This window comes from Gekko japonicus, unplaced genomic scaffold (genome assembly GCF_001447785.1).
Source record: "Gekko japonicus isolate JY-2015 unplaced genomic scaffold, Gekko_japonicus_V1.1 scaffold65, whole genome shotgun sequence".
Taxonomy (NCBI): Eukaryota; Metazoa; Chordata; class Lepidosauria; order Squamata; family Gekkonidae; genus Gekko; species Gekko japonicus.
The window spans coordinates 1263546-1282141 of record NW_015165832.1 but is presented as its reverse complement, the minus strand read 5'-3'; the positions used below and the strand labels follow the sequence as shown (position 1 = coordinate 1282141).

The following is an 18596-nucleotide window of genomic DNA, read 5'->3' as shown; positions in this document are numbered from 1 at the left end:
ATTGTCCAGTAATCTTAGCTCTTGCTTAACTACTATTATAACACACTGTATGTTTGTCTATGTATACCTGGTATATCTGGATTCCAATCTCTTGTAGAGAGACAAACTCCTTTAAATTAACCCAGAAACCAAGAACATTCAGGGTTTTTTCATAGTAAAAGAACCACATATTTTTAAAAGTCTTCACTTCTAACTGCTCGGATTAGTGTATAGTGTATATTGGTGCTGGGAGGGAGGCAACAGTGGGAGGGCTTCTAGTGTCCTGGCCCCACTGATGGACCTCCTGATGGCACCTGGTATTTTTGGCCAGTGTGTGACAGGGTGTTGGACTGGATGGGCCATTGGCCTGATCCAGCAGTGGCTTCTCTTATGTTCTTATGTTAAAGTCTCACTGGGAGGCAAAAAATAAATAAATCCCACTCAGCCCTGCAGAAACCAGCTAACACCTGCACTGTTTGATGGATAGATAGGGAGTAGCTTTGTCTGTGGTAGGGAACTGAGGGGTCTTTGGATCACTCCAAAGGCTTAAATGCCCTTAAGCAAACTATGTGACATGTTGCCATGTGCCCCTGCTCAGGTTCAAGGCAAAATCCCTCCTCCTCCTCCTCATGCAAAGGTGGGCACAGAATAATTCTTGCTTACGTAAAGGTCCCGTTCATAAAATATTTCCTTCCAAGTCTATACCCAGGAACAGACAGGAAGTGCATTACAAATTTCATCACACAGGCCCAAAGGTTTAGAAACCAGGATTTCCTCAAAGGGTAAAAGATATCCAAATAAATGCAGAAATCCCAAGTTCAATTGTTTAATTTTTCCTTTGGTAAAATGAGGGGGGGAAAGGCCAGGAGGAGCACAGAAATATCAAGCATGCTTTGGATTTCTCTCTAGGTACAACTCCAGAGAGAAAATATCGTCCAAACAAAGGCCATAGCGTAACAGGTGTCAAAAGTGTTGAAAACCCTTGTGCACAATTCATTATACTAACTTCTTTTTCTGTCTGAGTTCAGATCAACCAAATACACAGATGTACATCAGATCATATTTCATTAATATGCAGGCTGCAATCTTCATTTTATTTTCTTTGGCGTGTTATTAAAATCAAAGGGTTTTAATGAAAGGTCAATGATTACATCTGAGACTAGAACATTTTCTGCTACTTTAACACATTAAATACTGTGCACTATTTCTACAGAAATGGATGTACCTTGGTATGTAGCTTGGCTAGCTGCTTCTCATCAAGATTAAATGGCCTATATACTCTTTTCTTGTACCTAAACTGAAAAGACAACAGATAATTTAAATGTAATTCTTCACTGTACAAACAGTTGTTTGGAAAAAAATGTTATGGTGACACAAAGCTATCAGTAAATCACTCAGTCTTTTGAGACGGAATTCACATCTATATATATAAAAGAAAGTCCCCTCACCGTAAAATCAATGCCTAGAGACACCAAATTCGGAGAGAGTGCTCCTACTGTGGTGTAGATGCTTGCTAAGAAGGAATTTTTAGAAAATCGACCCCTACGTGGGTCAAAAGGGGGGAAATGTGCTCCCCCCATTGATTCCTATGTGACTGCCAGGCTGCTGCCTCCTTCCACCACCCCCCACTCTCTGATTGGCCAGCTGCAGAGCTCAGTGTTCTGAGGTAAAAAAAAAACACTTACAGTGGACTACAGAGAGCTAATGACAGTTGAGGAAATCAGGAGTGGCCAACCACCTGTGAGGTGAAGCAAAGCTGCTGGCCCAGCCTCCCTATGGCTTCAAACATGCTCCCCCTCCTACACCTGACAGGCAGTTGTCTGTCAGGTGCAGCAGCAGTTGTAGGGTGCTTAAAGCCATGAGGGAGCCTGCCCCACCAGTAACGCCTTAGTGATCCTGCCAGCCCCGCATCCCTGGCTTCTAATACTCCTCCCCCTCCTACACTGGACAGGCAGCTGCCTGTCCGGTGTGGGAGAGGAGGTAGGATGCTTACAGCTGCTGGGGAGGTTTGCTCAGCAATGTTGCCTTAGCCCTGCTGCTGGCCCAGCCTCCCTAATGCCTTTAAACATAATCCCCCCAACATCAGGCAGGCGGGTGTCTGTCACATGTAGGAGCAGGACCAGAGTACTTTAATCCATCAGGGACGCCACCCCAGCAGGATCACCTTAGCGATGCTGCTAGCCCAGCCTCTCTGATCGTTTCCAATACACTCCCCCCACCTTCTACACCTAACAGACGGTTGTCTGTCAGGTGCAGCAGCAGTTGCAGGGTGCTTAAAGCCATGAGGGAGCCTGCCCCAGCAGTCTACAGAGAGGTCCTTCAGTAGAGAGAAAAAAGTATGTATCTCTCTCTTCATTTTTACACTACAATCTTCTCCATTAGAATTCCTACAACAAATGTTACATTTCAGACTTTACATCATCAGTATTATAACTGGATTAATGGAAGTTAAATACCGTAGCGAAGCATGGGTATCAGGCTAGTAATAAGATACTAATATCCCTGCTTATGAGTTTCTGGTAACATGGATGTGCATGCTTAACTCTCCCATTAAAATCAGTGTGTTTTAATAGTGGTTCATTGTCATTTGATTGTTTCCTCCTGAATGGATTTCTGTTGGAGAATATATTTATTTATTTATTGTATTGATTTCTATCCTGCCCATTCCGGCCTAGGCTGGTTCAGGGCAGCTCACAACAAGATAAAACTTTCATAATACAAAAACATATTCATCACATTCATACCATTTTGATAAATAATACAATAATATAATATAAAACAATATTAAAATCAGTAATATTAAAGTGCTAGCAATTCTGATGTTTACATTAGACTTTCAAACTCTACAGAGCTCTTAATTAGGGATTCTTGTGTATGAATACTCGAGAGCTTGGCTATGGTCAACAAGCAGAAATATATAACAGCACTACAGCAGCTCAGGAACATTCACACCAAATGGGTTCAGTTGCTGTCAGTGAAATTACTTGTTCCTCAATTCTAGTGATCCATGTGGAAAAGACTGTATACTAAATGGGCCAAACAGTAGTCTCACCCTAGACACAAAGAGATAGTAGCTGGGGCCAAACAGGAATCCCAGCTCCAAACAGACAGCTTTATTCTTTCCAATACATTGCTAAGAAATTACACATGTGATGTCACAGAAAATTAACCTAGTGCAGCCCACAAGAGAAGTGTCAACTCCTTCAGCACAGATGAACAAGAACTTGGGTTGCAAGGGACTGTTTCCACCACCACCCTCCTTCTCTCTCTCTGTCATCCTCTATTCACAGCACAGAAATACTTTCAAAATACACCTGCAGTGGCCCCCTAAAGTGCGGCATATCAAGCTACCATAAATATATCTGAAATCTGAAAACAGTACAATTCTATATGCTTGTCTCATTCCTCTTTTAAAAATAACCTTACTTTTTACAGAATTCCTCATTAAAATTCTGCTGCAGCTACTGCTCATGCTCTCAACATGCTACAATTTCCTCCAAACTAGTAATTATACATTGTGACCCAAGACAAAAATAGACCAGTGTTTACTAGATATTATTCAAAAACGTCCATGTATGGATGAGAAAAAACAGTTCTGAGCAATGTATTTATCCATTCAAATATATGTTTTTGAGTACCTGGGGAGAGAAAGGAGGAAGGAACTAGGCTTGCCGCCTTTTCCTTTTTATTTTTAAAAGTCTCACTGCCTTCACTCCATACTCACATCTCTCTCAAGTCCCACAGAGGACCAGAATCATGATGCTGGGGAGAAAGTTCCTGCCTAGGCATTCCCTCCTGGTCCCCTAACCGGTTAGCTGTGTAACAAGTTGTTCCTCGAAGCAGCACTACAAAAAGACACTGATGGGTTGTAGGGAAGGAGCACTTAGACTGTCCAAGGCTATGTTCAGACTGGCAGTTTGGCCCGATACAGCTGTGTTTCCCTAATGGATTAAACTGACAGGGTCACACAGCCACAACTGTCAGCTGTTCCCCAGTCATACTCACCCCATTGTATGGCGAGCTGTAAACAGACATAAGTGCATAAGCGTGTGCTCTTGCCGGCATTTTAAAAAACAACTGGACAGTGTGCTACATGGCTGAGGCATTGCAGTAATGTGGATGCATGCCCACGGGTCAGCTACGCAGGTGACCTTCTTCAGCAGGGTGTGCTATCTGGTTGGTATGCCCCGCAATACTTCAAAGCACTAAAATTAGAGTTGGTACCATATCGCTCCAAGCCACCAGTCTGACCACAGCCCAAGAACTTACCCTACTACTTAAAAGGCCCTATTACTATGCCCCGTATCCTATTGAGAAGAACAAGAAGAAGAGGAGGAGGAGGAGGAGGAAGAGGAGGTTGGATTTATACCCCTCCCTTCACTACCCAAAGGAGTCTCAGAGTGGCTTACAATCCTTTTCTCTTCCCCTCCTCACAACAGACACCCTGTGAGGTAGGTGGGGCTGAGAGCTCTCTCGAGAACTGCCCTTGAGAGAACAGCTCTGAAAGAACTCATGACTGACCCAAGGTCATACCAGCAGCTGCATGTGGGAAATCAAACCCAGTTCTCCCAGATTAGAGTCTGTGCTCCTAACCACTACACCAAACTAGAAGTTGTATGCAATCTTTTCTCTTTGAAGTACCTGTTAGAATAACAGAGATCCTGGGACAGCTATGATACAGCATTTTGCTACAGTACACTGGATTTTCAACTGCTGTTTCCTTGGGCCGTTTACTCCTTTTCAGTTTAAACCATTTCTCCCCTGAATCACAAATGGAATATTTGTTTTCTTCCTAGCTTTCTCTCCTTTGGAAGTCCAGAATTTGCATCTATGAATGTCATACAGCATCATAGAAGATAGCTGTTGAAGCCCAACAGATCTATCTGAAATATATTTGAAAGCTACAGCTTCACCCACCCACCCCAAGTAACAGCACAAAGGAAAAACAATAAAGAAAATGAAAGTGACAGGGTCTTAGAGCAAGGAGTGCCCTCTCTGAGACACATCATATGGCTAGATGGGCCTGTTCCATACAGACATCATATGGCTAGATACACCCCTGTTCCATACAAATATAATAGGGTTTGGGTTTTTTTGCTTTTTAACTCAGTGTTCCTTTTCCAGTGATGTATATGCAATGATTCTTTATTCTTTATATTGATCTTTATATTGATCTTGTCTCACTAACCTGTTAGTGTTCTTTGAGGGAGTGAACAAACATGTGGACAAGGGAGACCCAATAGATGTTGTTTACCTTGACTTCCAGAAAGCTTTTGATAAAGTTCCTCATCAAAGGCTCCTAAGTAAGCTCAATAGTCACGGGATAAAAAGACAAGTCCTTTCGTGGATCAGAAACTGGCTAATTAATAGGAAACACAGTGAGTATAAATGGGCAATTTTCTCAGTGGAGGGTGGTAAGCAGTGGGGTTCCACAGGGATCGGTACTCGGTCCAATGCTTTTTAACTTGTTTATTAATGATTTGGAGTTGGGAGTAAGCAGTGAAGTGGCTAAATTTGCAGATGACACGAAGCTATTCAGGGTGGTGAGAACCAGGGAGGATTGTGAGGCACTCCAAAGGGATCTGTCAAGGATGGGCGAGTGGGCGTCAATGTGGCAAATGGGGTTCAGTGTGGCCAAGTGCAAAGTGCTGCACATTGGAGCCAAAACTCCTAACTATAAATACATGTTGATGGGGTCTGAACTGGCAGAGACTGACCAAGAGAGAGATCTTGGAGTCGTAGTAGATAACTCAATGAAAATGACAAGACAGTGTGCTACTGCAATAAAAAAGGCCAACGCTATGCTGGGGGTTATTAGGAATTGAAAACAAATCAGCCAGTATCATAATGCCGCTGTATAAATCGATGGTGCGACCTCATTTGGACCGATCACCACACCTCAAAGAGCACTGGAAAAAGTGCAGAAAAGGGCAACTAGAACGATCAAAGGGTTGGAACACTTTCCCTGTGAAGAAAGGTTAAAGCACTTGGGGCTCTTTAGCTTGGAGAAATGATGGCTGAGGGGTGACATGATTGAAGTTTATAAGATTATGCATGGGATAGAGCAGGTAGAGAAAGAAATACTTTTCTCTCTTTCTCACAATACAAGAACTCATGGGCACTCAACGAAATTGCTGAGCGGTCGGGTTGGAACAGATAAAAGGAAGTACTTCTTCACCCAAAGAGTAATTAACACATGGAATTCATTGCCATAGTAGGTGGTGGCTGCTACAAGCATGGACAGCTTCAAGAAGGAATTAGATAAACATATGGAGCAGAGGTCCATCAGTGGCTATTAGCCACAAGGTGTAGATAGGAACTCTCATTCTGGGGCAAGTGATGCACTGTATTCTTGGTGCTTGGGGGGGGGCAACAGTGGGAGGGCTTCTAATGTCCTGGGCCCACTGATGGACCTCCTGATGGCACCTGGTATTTTTGGCCACTGTGTGACAGATTGTTGGACTGGATAGGCCATTGGCCTGATCCAACATTGGCTTCTCTTTTGTTCTTATGTTCTTACGTTAAGTCTCCTGCTACACTTCTTTATGCATTTTTGTGGGCAACGGATCACAAAGAAGCTGGTGCACGTTAGGTAATAGTTTAGAAATAAAACATTACTATCTGATTTTTCATTTCATCTGATAGCTAGGAGGGAAAAGAAAGAGGAAGAAAGTGTTGTAAACCAGACCTGACTTGCAAGGAGTACTCAGAACAGAGACCAAGCACAGCCTTTTGATAGGAACCAAGTTCAGTCCCTCCCATACATGTAACTAAAGCAGCGATTCCCCAAGGGGGGGCTGAAGCATAAACGTTGAAATAAGTTTTGATAGACTTACCAGAGCATAGAAAAGTGCTTGGGCAAATTTCAGAGACTTTAGCAAGGTCTACTAAAAGTAAATAATCCACAAATGGTGGGGGGGGGGAAATCGAAGAAAGAAAGGCAAGCAAAATTGAAACTAATGGGGAGCGGGAGTCCCTGGATGGAAGATTCTACAGAGCTTTCCAAACTCTTAGCAGACATCATGCGCCCTCTACTGGACCAGATGACAAACGTCAATCAGCAGTTGACAATTTTAAACAAGAACCTTGCAGATCAGCTGCTCCAACTGGCTGAAACCACAAAAAAGATAGAGCAAACAGCTGAAAAAGTGAAGGAAATAGATGATAAGACTATAAGAGTTAAGAAAAAGGTTCAAATGCTGGAAAAGAAACAAACTTCAGATGAACTTCAACTTTTGCAGCTGCAAATGGAGAAAACCAACCTAGTCCTCTGATTCCAAGGGGTCCCTGAGGCGAAAGGCGAGAATCTAAAACAACTTCTGAGTGAAGCATTAGCTCCAGTTACAGATTTAAAAGCGGAATATCTTGTAAGTGAAATGGATGTGGTTTGCAGAACCTACTCCATCTACATCAAGAAAAATAATTTGCCTGGATTGAGGAAGACAATAGTAAATTCAGTGACAGAAAGGACTCTGTGACTTCCGGAGAGGACTTTGCTTCTGAAAAAGGGGCAGCCGCCCCCAAATGAAAGTACCAACTGAGGATAAGAATGGATAAAGATAAATAAAGGTTGAAGGACTATGAATTGTGCCTAAAAACATCTATTTTTGATGATGCTCTGGGAATGTTCTTAAAACAATTAAAAGAATGGCTAAAAAGATAATATGTTAGCATGTATGACCATGTTCTATGTAACTTAAGCATTTTAGATTAATACTGATACAAGCGATTGTAATGATCTCCTATACTTGGGGTTTTAATCATTAGTGGTTTTCTTTTCTTTCTCCATAGATGTATTTTCCCCCTCCCTATTCTTTCATTGTAGTTTGTAGTTTATAGAAAATGCAATAAAAAAAATCCCCCTCGGGGGTTTAAAAAAAAATGAACCAAGTTTAGTAATGTTTTAACCATGCCCTTAATGGTCTGGTATATCTTCTGAAAGCAGGGGATTAACCCTTAAATTACCATATTCCCTCTCCCCATAGTCTAACAATAAGTCAAACAATCTGAACAAAAAGCCCCCAACTAACTAGAGATAGGGACAAGCGATTGTAATGATCTCCTATACTTGGGGTTTTAATCATTAGTGGTTTTCTTTTCTTTCTCCATAGATGTATTTTCCCCCTCCCTATTCTTTCATTGTAGTTTGTAGTTTATAGAAAATGCAATAAAAAAAATCCCCCTCGGGGGTTTAAAAAAAAATGAACCAAGTTTAGTAATGTTTTAACCATGCCCCTAATGGTCTGGAATATCTTCTGAAAGCAGGGGATTAACCCTTAAATTACCATATTCCCTCTCCCCATAGTCTAACAATAAGTCAAACAATCTGAACAAAAAGCCCCCAACTAACTAGAGATAGGGGGTAGACTGTCCAATCTCAGCCGTTAACAGGGTATGTGATTATTCCCCAGGCTTCCCTGGCCCCAACTATCTATGGGTCCATTCTCATGTGTCTTTGATATGTGAGGTGAAGGCAGCACTGCCGTGGTTGGCAGTGGCTCAGATAGTTCTGTGTCAGAATATTCTGGGCCATCATAGGGAAAATTCATAGCCCCATCAGGGTACTCTGATTCAATAGAAGTTATTATGGCTGTGGAAAAATCCACCTCAAGTACATCATTCCCCCCACTAGTCACTTCAGCATTCAGAAATGCAGGCTGTCCTGGCAGGGCTGCAGGAGCATCTAGGGCTTCTTGACTCCCTATTCAAGACAACAAATGATCTACATGCTACCTCATAACCACCCTGTCCTCCTAGACTATGTAACAGACTGGTTCTGTTCATGATAACAACAACAGTGGGGCAACAGTGGGAGGGCTTCTAGGGTCCAGGCCCCACTGATGCACTGTGTGACAGAGTGTTGGACTAGATGGGCCATTGGCCTGATCCAACATTGGCTTCTCTTATGTTCTTAACCCTGGAAGCCGCTTGGTTTTCCCTGAAAAGTTCTTGACCCACACAGCCCATGTGCGGTGCCTGCTATCATGATTTCTTTTCATGGATTGCTGTTCCTAAAGAACTCTACTATTTATATTGATTGTAGCAAGTCTATCGGGTATGAATAGGCTTACGAAACACCATTTCAGCTGGGGATCTTCCACTCATAACCACCCTGTCCTCCTAGACTATGTAACAGACTGGTTCTGTTCATGATAACAACAACAGTGGGGCAACAGTGGGAGGGCTTCTAGGGTCCAGGCCCCACTGATGCACTGTGTGACAGAGTGTTGGACTAGATGGGCCATTGGCCTGATCCAACATTGGCTTCTCTTATGTTCTTAACCCTGGAAGCCGCTTGGTTTTCCCTAAAAAGTTCTTGTCCCACACAGCCCATGTGTGGTGCCTGCTATCATTATTTCTTTTCATGGATTGCTGTTCCTGAAGAACTCTACTATGTATATTGATTGTAGCAAGTCCATCGGGTATGAATAGGCTTATGAAACACCATTTCAGCTGGGGATCTTCCAGGAGCACTATGTAGTGTTGTCCGGTATATAGCAAGAACATAGGTGAGTTTTGTCTGTAAGGCTGTATGGCCTACTGTCAAGCTCTGGCACATATGCAGGCCTTCTGTGCTCTTGTTAGCATTATTAAACTTTAGCTTTTGCCTTTAGTCTTTCTACATCTTATCACTGTACCTCTGCCCTCACTTGCCATGTCACATTCCTGGTGTGTGTGTGTGTTGTTAGAGCATTAGGGAGTATTGCTTGTAACATCTTGAAGTGAGCCCCAGAGACAGTTTCTCATGAGACTGTCCTTGGAGATTTCCATGTCAGGCTAAGTTAGATAGAGCAACCATATATCTGTCTAGGTTGCTATAGAAACATATGACATGTGAATGAATGGGATTTTGGGGGTTTACCCATATGTTGTATTTTCCCACCTTGGGACCCCAGTCCTAACAAAGGTTCTGAATCCACTGCATCTCATATCTCTAATAAAGCATTACACTGTGTGTGTGTGGAGAGTGAATTGACTGGGGACCTGACACCTACGTAACTCCATCTTTGTTACATGCTGGTGCTTAGTTTCCCTAAGTCTTGTGAGAGGACTGTGTTCAGCCACTCCCAAGGGAACTTTCCTCTCTCTCATGCTTTTTAGCAGAGCTTATCTTCAAAGCCTGGGTTGTTTCTGCCCATCACTGAATGCCAGTGTACAATGGCCTGACTCATCCTAGTGTTTGGGATAGCTTAATTAATGATTTCTTGACTGGTGACCAGCATTTAGGGTATAAGACACCTAGTTTTAGTTATGCATGTGGTCTCAGGTTCTGGCAAGCCTCACAATTGTGTATGTACTTGAGGCCCAAATGATGGAAGCTTCACCTGCTTTTCTTGTAAGTTTGCTGCTTTAGTTAAAATCTCCTTGCAAGCAAACCTGGATCTCATGTATTGTTTCCTTAGGCTTTCTGTGAACCTTGGAGGTCCTGGCCAGGGCCTCTTACAAAGGTTTGACCTGCAACCTTCCTTAGTGCAGTCTGCACTGCCCTTTCCATGAACCTATTTTTGGACAGATGGTTTGGTGCTGAAGTGATATGTTTGATCCCACTGATAGTCAGGAACCTTTGTAATTCCTCACTAGTAAATACATGGATATTGTCTGTTAACAAGAATGTACAGAAGTCCATGGATATGGAATAACTTATGGTGTTCTTCAGTGATGGCAGCTGAAGTAGCCACTTTAACCAGGAAGACATCCAGCCAGTTGGAATGTGCATCCACCAGCACCAATAGAACAAGCCTCCATAAATGAGCCAGCATAGACAATATGAAGTTGCACCCAAAGGATGACCAGACAATTCTCATGGACGTATGGGAGCATCAGCCCTAAATTCTTGACATGCAGAGCAAGATTTCACCAAGTCCTCTACAGCTGCATCCATTTTGGACCACCATGTAACTTAGAGCTGCTGCCTTCATCCTGGTCATGTCTGGGTGTGTCTCATGGAGCTGCTCAAGAAGCATGGCCTGGCCTTGCGGTAGTATCATTACTTTCATACCCCACAGAACAACTCCACCCGCAGCTCTCCTCTTCTAGTATAATATGGTTTCAGTTCCTCTGAACAGGAACTTTCCGGCCAGCCATTTAATACCAGTTGACAAACTCATGATAACAGCTCCAGTCCTAATTTGCTGTGCTATAACAGGGGCTGATTTCAAGCGGTGGAGTAAAAGGACCACTTCTTATGGCATAGGTTGGTCTTTTGTGGTCTTACGGCATAGGGTCTTCAAGTTGGTTAGGTACAGGTAGGTGACTCAGTCCATTTGCATTTCCAATAGCCTGATCTGGTGTATGCAACATGGAATACTGATAAGCAGGGGTCTTGTTGTAGAAAAAGAACTGCCGGAGCTCATTAGCATAACTCATTAGCATAACTTATTTGCATATGCCACGCCCCCTGACATCACCGGAAGTGACAGAAGGCCACACCCCCTGACATCACCGGAAGTGTGTCAGAAGGCCCGGCTACTTACCCTCCTGCTTCATCCTCATTCCCAAACGGAATGAGGATCGAAGCAGAGGGCGGGGTAAAGAAGGGGGCGGGGCTTCACCACGTGACCGCCCCGCCCCCTAGAGGTTCTCTTCCGGAGCTCCGTACCTGAGAGCTCCCCCCCGACTCATGCCCTGCTGATAAGTCACCCAGGATGAGAGCCCATTGCTGAAGCAGTGGCCTATGGTGGCATATTCTTCAGTTCCCCAAACAATTCCAATAAGGGTTTATAATCTGTTAGGATGATGAGTGGGCACTCATAAATATATTGATGGACTTTTAAAAACTCCAAATATGATGGCTAGACCTTCCTCGTCTAAGTGGGATTACCAACTTTCTGCAGGTGACATTGAATGAGATGCAAAACAAATAGGCCTTGCTGTGCTGCCCTAACCAGTTGCTGAGCAGATTTCAGGAAAGGCTTCTTTACTGAGTATTCAAAGCAGAAAATCTCAAAGTTATACTCTTTTTGCTTTGCATAGGTTTATCTCTCACACTTCCTTTTTTTCTCTCCAGTCCTCATTCACAGGAACAGAGCAGGTTATAGAGCACAAGTGGGCTACTGTAAGATTTCCTTGGTGGATAGAGGTCTAGAGAAGGGGTGTCAACCATGCTACTCATGGGCTGGATCAGGCCTCCGGAGGGCTTCCATCAGGCCCGCAGTGGAACTGGCCATCTCCTGCTTCCAGTTCTGCTGCTGCTGCTGCATCATAGCTTGCTTTGCCAAACTCTCTCAATCACTCAGCCATTTAATGTTTTAACCTGGGTCCTAGACTCAGAACTCTGAGCATAAGATTTCTGTGGTAAATGTCAATAAATCAAAAGTAGGTTTGCATCTTACAGAGTTAATGTTTTAAGCATGTTTTTATTTTAAATTTTAAAAATCTTGTGTTTGTGTCCTTTTTAAAGTTTATATCTTTGCTACCTAGCATTACATTTTATGACACACATGACCCAGCCCAACAAGGTCTCATTTATGTCAGATCTGGCCCTCATAACAAATGAGTTCGACACCCCTGGTCTAGAGTATAATTGTCCTGCTGATGGCTGCTGCTGTAGTTTTTGCTTCTCCCCACATCAATGCCTTACATGCGAGAGTAAAAAGAGGAACTACACAGTACTAGTGTAGTTCATTGGAAAGCAGTGAGATGGTTTTAGGTCCTCCCTATTCCAAGAGCTGCCTGACTTGCCCTTATGTTAAACTGAATGCTTTGAAGCAAACCTGTCTCATTGGCCCTCTGCAATGTAAGCAGTGAGCAGGGCTCTTTTTGGGCAGGAACGCAAAGGAACGGAGTTCCGGCTGGCTTCAGAGTTGGCCATGCCCACTACATTCAAAACTTCTGTGTGCCTAGCTACAGAGGGAAGGAACATTGGGCAAACTTATCCACATTCAGAACAGGAAGGCATATGGAAAACTTTCATTAACAGTGAAGGCAGAGGGGAAGCTACAACACCCAACTATATGAAATCCATTTAAGTAACAATTATCAGATCTTCACACCATCCTGAGTGCAACTCCCAGCTTATAACAACTTGAAAGGACTTTGAGCTGCAAAAGATATTTTGTATTTTTACATCTGTATCTGCAATAGTTACCATAATTTTATCGATATCCAAACTTTAAATAAAGGATTGTTTATTCAAGTACCTCTAAGGTTGGAACACCCTTATTTACTGGTTGTGGATATTCCATAAGAAGTCGTTCCTCATCCAAAAACTTCCCATCTCTCCCATTGTTTGCAGGCTGAAATAACCCATAATTGAGGACGTCTTTCAAACTCTGATTCAATGTGCAGAGAATTCGCTGCTTTGCTACCCACACTGAAGCTTCAGGATTAAATCTAATACATTTCTGTAAACAATACATGAACAGAACGGCAAATAAGTTAGTACATAAAATAATACAAGCAGTACTAGTATTCCTATAATTACTGTACACAAGATGTAACACAAATAATAGTGTTCCTACATCAGATTATTAATTTAGTTATTTAATGCTATTATTTTGTACAAAGCAAATGCTATTGTTTACACAAAACAGACATTTTTGTACAACCCTCAAAATTTTATATAGAAAGATAGAGATAAAATGTAAACGAAGTCCAAACATTTATACCTATTTCTTTCAGCCAGCCTGATATCTCATAGGCTAGCAGTGAGAATAAAAGAGGGTGACTGACAATGCATTTCATACTGAACTCCACAGAGTATAGGAGCTAGGATAAATAAATAAATAAATGTATTTAAACAAATAAACCGTTGTTTGTTATCACTAATATTCTCAGAAATATGTAATTAAGTTATAGTTGCAATCCAAATAACACTTTCCTAGGAGTAAGCCCCATGGGATAAAATGTGACTAACTTCTGAGCAGCAGACCTGTTAGGATTGTTCCCTGTACACAGTACAATAAAAGCGAATAACTTTCATTCCCAACACAATAATGAATCCTCACAGCACATTAAAAAGTTTTAACTTCTCAGCGTTTCAAATATACCATAGCACATGACTGAATGAGCTACTAGGTCACTATTGCTGAGACATATATACATTTTGTCTATATCTTTCAATATAAGGGAAAGAGAGTCCTGCACTCACTTGTCCACAGTTTAGGGCATTCCTCTGAAGCCCAAACACCTGTTGCTGCTTGGTACAGCAGTGGGAGAAAGAAGGGGAATAGGCACTGAGGTCACTTCCAGCATGAACCCAGAAGTGATGTCAGCATGTTGCTCAAAGATTCCACTCACCCAACCACAGAGTGTTGATGGAATCCTGTTTGCAATGTCCCATCCTCTACTAGGGCTGCCAGTCCCCAAGCAGCAGTGGGGGAAACTCCACCCCATCTCCTGTTTCCCACTCCCTCATACAGTGGCAGAAGAAGATTCTTTTTTCCTTCAAAAATAGCCATTGGTCTGATGATATGATGTCACTACCAGGAAAAACCCAGACATGATACAATGCCTCTCTAGGAATCACTGGAAACCGTGGAGTTTTCAGCAATTCCTACAGAAGACTGGAGTCACATTTGGAGTTTTACCACAGAGTTTCTGGAAATTCCTACAGAGGCATGACATCACTTTTGGATTTTCCCCTGAAGTGATATCACATCATCACTGACAAACCCATTTCCCTCTCCCCAATCTCCCACTGGTTACCAGGCTGGGTCTGGGAACACTACCCCAGACAACTCCTGCCAGTTATCTGTCAATTTTCGCAATTACTTCTCAGAAAAATTAAAAGAAAACAGACAGTGGTCTAGTTGGATAATGTACAGCTGAGAAGATGTTACCATAAAATCAGGCATAAATATATTTATTAATGAGATGATTGCTCACAAACACAGTTTCAAAGCTATCTCAGCTTTGCTATAATGTTTTGATCTGTTTCAGTTTCATCTCCACGTATCTCAATACAGAATTTAGAATGTTCTTTCACATAGAATAAATGTGTTTATTTCATTTTTCTCATGGAAAAATTGAGAAATTTAGGGAGCACTGAAAAATCTCTTATGAAATATTTTCTCTTTTAGAATGAATGAAGTACTTTGTAAGTAGGGATGGGCACCAAACAGGAAAATGAGGTTCAGTTTGTGGTTCATGGCAAGCCACAAACTGAACTGCCCATTCACAAACTGAACTAGTTTTTTCAGTTTATGCCCCTGAAAACCCCATTTAAAGGAACCACAGTCCCTTTAAATGTGGTTTGCAGAAAGCCCAAAAAAACAGCTCAGCTGATCCAGCTATTTTTGACTGTCTTCTGCAGTCACTTTAAACTTTTAAAGGATTGCAGAAGATAGCCCAAAACAACTGCGTGCTGGGGAATAACTCCCTATTGTTCAGCTCTTTTGGACTATCTTCTGCAGTTTAAAGAGATTGCAGAAGACACTGCAAAAAGAGCTGCACATCTGGGAGTGCCTCCCTGACCCACAGCTCTTTCGAGCTGTCTTCTGCAGTCCCTTTAAACTTAATAGAAATGGCAAAAGACAGCACAAAATAGCTGATCGATAGGGATAGCCTCTCCACCCGTCAGCTGTTTTGGACTGTCTTCTGTAGCCCTTTTAAACTTTAAAGGGACTGTAGAAGATAGTTGAAACAGCTGAACGACAGGGAGCACCTCCCCACCTCTCAGCTGTTTTTGAAGCTTTTGGGGGAACAGAAAGCAAGTGTTTAAAGGGGCGCAGAGTTCCTTTAAACCCAGCTTCCTGCCCCGTGCATGAACCATGAACAGCATGAATCTGCTCTGAATCTGCTCATGGAAGTTTGTGACGGTGACCCATCATGAACTCTTATTCAGGAACCACAAACAGGGCAAAATTCGTCATGAATTTTGCTTTGCGGTTCGGTTCATGCCCATCACTATTTGTAAGGTAAGGTTTTACATTTTGAAATTATGTATCATGAGGCTTTTTTATGTAAGACAATCTATGGCATTAGGTAATGACATTTCCAAGGTTACTTTAGACGTATACAGTATATTTTCAATGTTTATTGTTTAAATGTGAATATTTTGCAACAGTTAATACTATAATGTATTTTAAAATACATTATGAAAGATTACAGTGTTTTCAACAATATAAAACTGAACTTGATATCCAAATATGCTGGTTGTACTGTTGTGACTATGTGAGACTGTTTTAAAATTTCAACTTTTATTTTTTCCTACCTACTAAGGCAGCACAGTGTTGCTGTCTGCAGCTAAGTATAGGGTATGTTTATAAATTTGCTTGTAGAAAATCTAGGAAGTTATAATTTTAAAATCCATAAATATGCCAACTAGTATAATTTATATGCTAAATTGTCATTTTATGTTTTAAAGGAGTAAAATACCTTTTGCTTGGATAGGAAAATAAATATTGCATATAGTTCAATTGTTTCAAAAATTTCTATTTTCTTCACACCAATTTTTCCATAGTTTTCACATTTTCAGAAATTCTACATCTCCAGTTCCCTCAAACAGGTTTCACCTTATATTAAAAAATCTTCTGAAACCCTCTTAATTTACATGGATAGACAAATTAATGAATACATGTGGCTGCTACATCATGACTAATTTGACCCTTACAAGGCTGTACACTCAGTTAAATTCCTAATTTCACAACAGATAATTTGTACCTTATAGAAACTAGGAAAATATTTGTGATCTATGGAGAAATTCTGCACAGATCTACTCAAAAGTGAGTTCCATATTATCCAATTGGTCTTACACCCATGAAAGTGTTTTTAGGATTGCAGCCTACCAGTGCCATCCTGTAGACCCAGATGGGTAACCATGTTAATCTGTCTGTATAAACCTCACTGCTCACTTCTTCAGTGACTTATGGAAGCTCATACCCTACCACAAATTTTGTTAGACTTTAAGGTACTACTGAACTCTTACTTGTTTCTAGTGCCATCCTATGAAGAGTTACTTTGCATAGAATTGTGCTTTAATTTTCTTAACTAAGAAATATAACAATATTTCCTTTCCAGGGAGAAAATGGTTCATAAGCATTCAAATACTTGGATTATCCAAATACTTGAAATAAATATTCAATTTTATACACTTGCTCTGGTTTATTATATAATACATATATTATGGATAGAACATGGGCTTGCAGCAGAACTTCCATCTTCAATGCTGAGTTCAAAGTTTCCCTGCAATTCACTGCCACCTGCTGAAATGCAAAACCTGATAAACAGTTAAGAACTGTGTAAACCTCCAATTAGGAATCAAAAGCCATAGCATCCTCTGTCCTTGCCCCACTCTCTGATGAGTCAAGGGATTTGGCTTCATATTAAGTCAACTTATCAGGGAGATGTAGGGGTCATTTCGTAGAAAAAGACGTGCAGGAGCTCATTAGCATAACTTATTAGCATAACTCATTTGCATATGCCACACCCCCTGACATCACCGGAAGTGTGTCAGAAGGCAACACCCACTGCTCAGGCTCCACTGGACTGTTTTGGATTGCTAGCTATTGGGGGAGGGGGCGTGCAGATCTGACCTCGCAGAGGAGGGAGAGCTTGTAACTGAATAAAACTTGGTCTTAAAGCTGCCACTGGACTGTTTTGGACCGGGGGGCTGGGGGGGGGTCTTTGCAACTTACCTGGCTGCTTCTTGCTCTGACTGAGGGCTGCTGGGAGCAGAGGGTGGGGCTTGTTGCATGTGCCTGCCCCCTGGGCTTTTTACTGCTGGAGCTCCGCTCCTGTGTGCTCCTGCAGGAAATGACCCTGATGACTTCAGTCTTGTGGCTGTATTCCTCTCACGTTCTCTTTGATTACATCACTAATACATGGATGGAATTCATCCACAAACAAAAGCAATTTCCTAATCTGCCCCATATAATGGCAAGAAGCAATCCACTCTGTTTTAAGCAGGAGCTTAAAATGCCTGTTTTACACCAGGGCAGTCACTAAACTCATTCATATATAAAGCAGGAGGTAGGCAGACTCTGACATTTTACATCAGAAAGGAGGAAGGGAATTGAACTCCTCCCATTTTCCTACCTTTCTACCAAAGGCTCTCTATCTCCCTGGCCTTTCTCTCCTGATTTAAAGAGAAGCAATAGAGCATAGGGATGTAAAGTAAGAAAGGGAAGGGGAAGGGGAAGGACTCAGCTCAAAAATCAAATCCTTTGTCGGGGGGGGGGATACAAGAATAAACAAAATCAGTTAATTCCATCATGTCTAGCTTGATTTTAAGTTTCTGCAGCAGTTAATGTTGCACAACAGCAAGAATCAAATTTCTATTCATGAGAAATCACTTAATTTACATATACGCTTCAACATGATTTACATTACCCCAAATAATTTTTTTTAATTAAAATGTATTTGTACACAATGCAGCAATGTGTTGAACAAAATAACTGCCTCTCTGTTATGAATTATTATATGTTTCCCTTACCAAATATTTGGAAAATGCACATATAAGGAATAGGAAAGTTGTTTCCAGGCAATTAATCATGAACTCGTATAGTTAAAGATCAATTTATGGGTAATCATTAACTACTGGCCTATGTTCAAAAGTAAAATCATTAGTGTGACCTTAAGAAGTTTGGGTAAAGTATTTAATGTTTAGTTCTCAGTGCCAAGGGCATAAATTCAGCCAAAGTTAAACTCTTTGGCATCCCACTGGTTTTAGTTGTAAA

General features: G+C 41.7%; 1 protein-coding gene across 1 annotated transcript in view; it reads right to left on the bottom strand.

Moving 5' to 3' along the window:
* Positions 1 to 18596, bottom strand: part of SHANK2 (SH3 and multiple ankyrin repeat domains 2) — a 512140-nt gene that overhangs the window by 492336 nt on the left and 1208 nt on the right. The window contains exons 2-3 of the mRNA XM_015410855.1: positions 13119 to 13322; positions 1205 to 1276 (exon numbers count right to left, since the gene is read on the bottom strand). Coding sequence (XP_015266341.1) covers positions 1205 to 1276; positions 13119 to 13322 — 276 coding nt within the window. The remainder of the gene's footprint in view (positions 1 to 1204; positions 1277 to 13118; positions 13323 to 18596) is intronic.